Source organism: Sceloporus undulatus, chromosome 8 (assembly GCF_019175285.1).
Source record: "Sceloporus undulatus isolate JIND9_A2432 ecotype Alabama chromosome 8, SceUnd_v1.1, whole genome shotgun sequence".
Classification (NCBI taxonomy): domain Eukaryota; kingdom Metazoa; phylum Chordata; class Lepidosauria; order Squamata; family Phrynosomatidae; genus Sceloporus; species Sceloporus undulatus.
The window spans coordinates 34749781-34753508 of record NC_056529.1 but is presented as its reverse complement, the minus strand read 5'-3'; the positions used below and the strand labels follow the sequence as shown (position 1 = coordinate 34753508).

Sequence of the window (3728 nt, the reverse complement as noted above, 5' to 3'; positions counted from 1 at the left end):
TCTGCAGTGTGTTTTGGACCTAACTTTGCCAAATGGAGGGTCAACTGTGGACAGTTATGGCAACCCTATGTTCAGTCTTATCTCCAAACTGAGAGTTGGAGTTTGTTGTGCTAGGGGATCCTGGGAACTGTAGTTCATTGTGGCACTAGAGCTCTCTCCTGACACAGGAAACACTACAGTTCCCAGAATCCCCTAGCATGGAGCCAGGGAAGTTGAAGCAGCCTTAATAAACTGGGTCATATTCATATCCATTCCTGTTTTTTGGGACCACCTGAGTCACTAAGAGCAAGGACTGTGAAGACTAGAGAGGGATTTCAACTTCCGGTTTGATACCGGAAGTGACGAAGAGCATGAGCTTCCACAGGCCAGGCCTTGGAAGCGAGGCAGGTAAGAGGACTACAGTACGTCGGGATTGGAGAAGTAATGCGGGTCGAACCCGCTTCCATACTGGAGAAATAACCCGGTTTGGGACCCATTTAACTCTTTCTGGCTTAAGGCTATGGAATTCTAGGAGTTGGAGTTTGTTGTGGGTTCCAGACCCCACAACAAACTCCAACTCCCAGAATTCCATAGCAAAGCGCTAGACAACAAGTTAAAGCGGTACCAAACCGGGTTATGTCTCCAGTGTGAATGCAGCCCTGGCTTCTCATGCTATGGAATCCTGGGATTTGTAGTTTGTGTGCACCAGGGCTCTCAGGCAGACACTGGCTCAATGTCTCCCAAAACTACTACGCTTCCCAGGATCCCACAGCGCTGGCTCATGGCAGTTAAAGTGGTATGGAAAGGCCAATGCGATTCTTGGCTGCATCAATAGAAGTCTAGTGTCTAGATCAAGGGAAGGAATAGTGCCACTCTGTTCTGCTTTGGTCAGGCCCCACCTGGAATATTATGCCCAGGTTGAGGACGTTGAAAAACTGGAGCATGTCCAAAGGAGAGCGACTAAAATGGTGAAGGGTCTGGAAACCATAAAGTCCTATGAGGAACAATGTTGGGGGCTGAGGAAGAGAAGGTTCAGAGGTGATATGAGAGCCCTGTTTAAATACTTGAAGGGGTGTCATACTGAGGAGAGAGCAAGCTTCTTTTCTGCTGCTCCAGAGAACAGGATCCAGAACAATGGATGCAAGCTCCAGGAAAAGAGATTCCAGCTCAACATTAGGAGGAACTTCCGGAGAGTAAGGGCTGTCAGACAGTGGAAGACACTCCTTCCTTGGAGTATAATGGAGTCTCCTTCCTTGGAGGCTGTCTTTAAGCAGAGGCTGGAGGGCCACCTGTCAATGGGGTGCTTTGACAGAGAGTTCTTGCATGGCAGAAGAAGAAGGGGCTTGGACTGGATCTGGGCCCTTCTTGGGGTCTCTATGATTCTAACCTGCATTATTTCTGCAGCACGGATCCAGCCTAAAAGTCAGAGAGCTTTCCCAGAATGACAATGCCCAGAATGCCATAGGATTGAGCTGTGGCAATTAAAGTAGTGTCAACCTGCTTTATTTCTGCTGTGCAGCCATAGAAAAATCAAGGCATTGGGGAAAAAAGACCTGTTGTGTTTTATTCAACAGAATAAACAGAACGGCTAGACCTTATCCTCTTCCCCACTGCCATCCCCTTCTCCTTTTGTGTCTTGTCTTTTCAGATTGTAAGCCTTTGTGGCTGAAAAGCAGGGTATAAATATTCTAACTGAAAATAAACAAACATATTTGTTGTTTAGACTTTCTGACATGCTATCTGCTGATGAATTTTTGAGATCACCACCAAGGAAAACGGTCAGATTCGGTGGGACATTGGAAGAAATCTTGCTCAGATATCAAAAGGTAATATTACTGTACATACAGTGGATCCTTGTTATACACTGGGGTTTGGTTCCAAGATCCCCCGTGTATAACAAAATCCGTGGATGCTCAAGTCCCATTAAATATAATGACAAAGCAAAATGGTGTCCCTTATAAAAAATGGAAAATCAAGGTTTGATATTTGAAATTTATACTTTTTTGGAACATTTTCAAACCATGTATGCTTGAATCCGTGTATAAAAAATCAGTGTATAAGAAGGGCCGACTATAATATTAATCATAAGTGTTGCTGTTTTGATATTCCGCAAGTATTGAAGGGTATTTTTTTTGGGGAGGTGTCTCAATAATCTGATGCTGTGTAGGTGTTCGTCCTGCTTTTTTGGCTTTGGGTAATATCTTAGGACCCGTACAGACAGGCCAAAATAAAGCTGCTTCAGGTCACTTTGGGGGTGTGCTGTTTAAATGATACACGCATCTTAAGAGGCCAGAAGCTGCGCCAAAGGTGCGCTCCGGTCCTTAGGACTGGACTGTGGCTTTAGCATGACTTCTGGACTTTTAGGATGTATGCATCATTTAAACAGCATACTTCCAAAGTGACCCGAAGCAGCTTTATTTTGTCATGTCTGTACAGGCTCATAGTTTTTCATATGAGTGAAGTGGGGGGGGAAAACATGATTATTAAATCAAGAAAAAGCTTTATGGTACCATATTCAGATTGTTTTTAAAGGTCTCCCCCATCTTAGGTGGTAAAGTAACAACAACCACAACAATTTATATCTTGCCTTTCTCTCAATATAGGGAGGAAAGCAGCACACAGCAAATTTAAAACACTACAATTTTAAACAATACAAAAACATTAAAAATATCTACATATAAAATTAATTTTAAAATTGAAAACAGTTATGTATTAAAATTTAACATGTATTAAAAACTCTAAACAAATCTTAAAATCTGAATTACACAACACTGAAACCTTGTTAGTCTGAAATGCCTTCTGAGGTGTCTTGTGAGGTGAATGATAAGTTGTCAGGCTAATTGCTGTTTTTCTCTTCTAGGGAGATACAACTGATTTTGCTTTGCTGCAACATCAGCTGTTGGATCCTGACATAAAAGTGAGTTTTTTCCTCATTAGAATTTTTCAGTACTGTACAGTGATAGAATCCTAGGCCTGTTACAGACTGCCAAAATAAAGCTGCTTTGGGTCTCTTTGGAGGTATGCTATTTAAATGATGCATGGGTCCTAAGAGTCCGGAGGTCGCGCCAAAGCTACACTCCATTCCTAAGCACTGGAGTGCAGCTTTGGTGCAGCTTCCGGATTCTTAGGATGCATGCATCATTTAAACAGCATACCTCCAAAGAGACCCGAAGCAGCTTTATTTTGGCAGTCTGTAACAGGACCTAGAGTTGGAAGAGACCACAAGGGCTATCCAGTCTAACTCCTGCCATGTAAGAACTCTCAATCAAAGCATCCCCGACAGACGACCATCCAGCCTCTGTTTAAAGACTTTCAATGAGGGAGACTCCACTACACTCCGAGGGAGTTTGTTCTACTATAGAAGAGCCCTTACTCTCAGGAAGTTCCTCCTAATGTTGAGGTGGAATCTCTTTTCCTGTAGCTTGCATCCATTGCTCCAGGTCCTAGTCTCTGGAGCAGCAGAAAACAAGCTCGCTCCCTCCTCAATATGACATTCCTTCAAATCTTTAAACAGGGTTATCATATCACCTCTTAATCTTCTCTTTTCCAGGCTAAACATCCCCAGCTCCCTAAGGTGTTCCTCATAGGGCATGGTTTCCAGACTCTTCACCATTTTAGTCTCCCTTCTTTGGACACAAGGCTCCAGTTTCTCAATGTCCTTTTTGAATTGTGGTGCCCAGAACTGGACACAGTATTCCAGGTGGGGCTGACCAGAGCAGAATAGAGTGGCACTATTACTTCCCTTGATC

The 3728-nt window shown here is 43.5% G+C and overlaps 1 protein-coding gene across 1 annotated transcript in view; it reads left to right on the top strand.

Annotated features, from left to right (window-relative positions):
- The first annotated feature begins 241 nt into the window (after positions 1–241).
- RRN3 (RRN3 homolog, RNA polymerase I transcription factor) overlaps positions 242–3728 on the top strand; it is a 26500-nt gene continuing 23013 nt past the window's right edge. The window contains exons 1-3 of the mRNA XM_042438355.1: positions 242–387; positions 1703–1805; positions 2840–2896. Of these exons, the coding sequence (XP_042294289.1) occupies positions 1713–1805; positions 2840–2896 (150 nt within the window). The 5' untranslated portion in view covers positions 242–387; positions 1703–1712. The remainder of the gene's footprint in view (positions 388–1702; positions 1806–2839; positions 2897–3728) is intronic.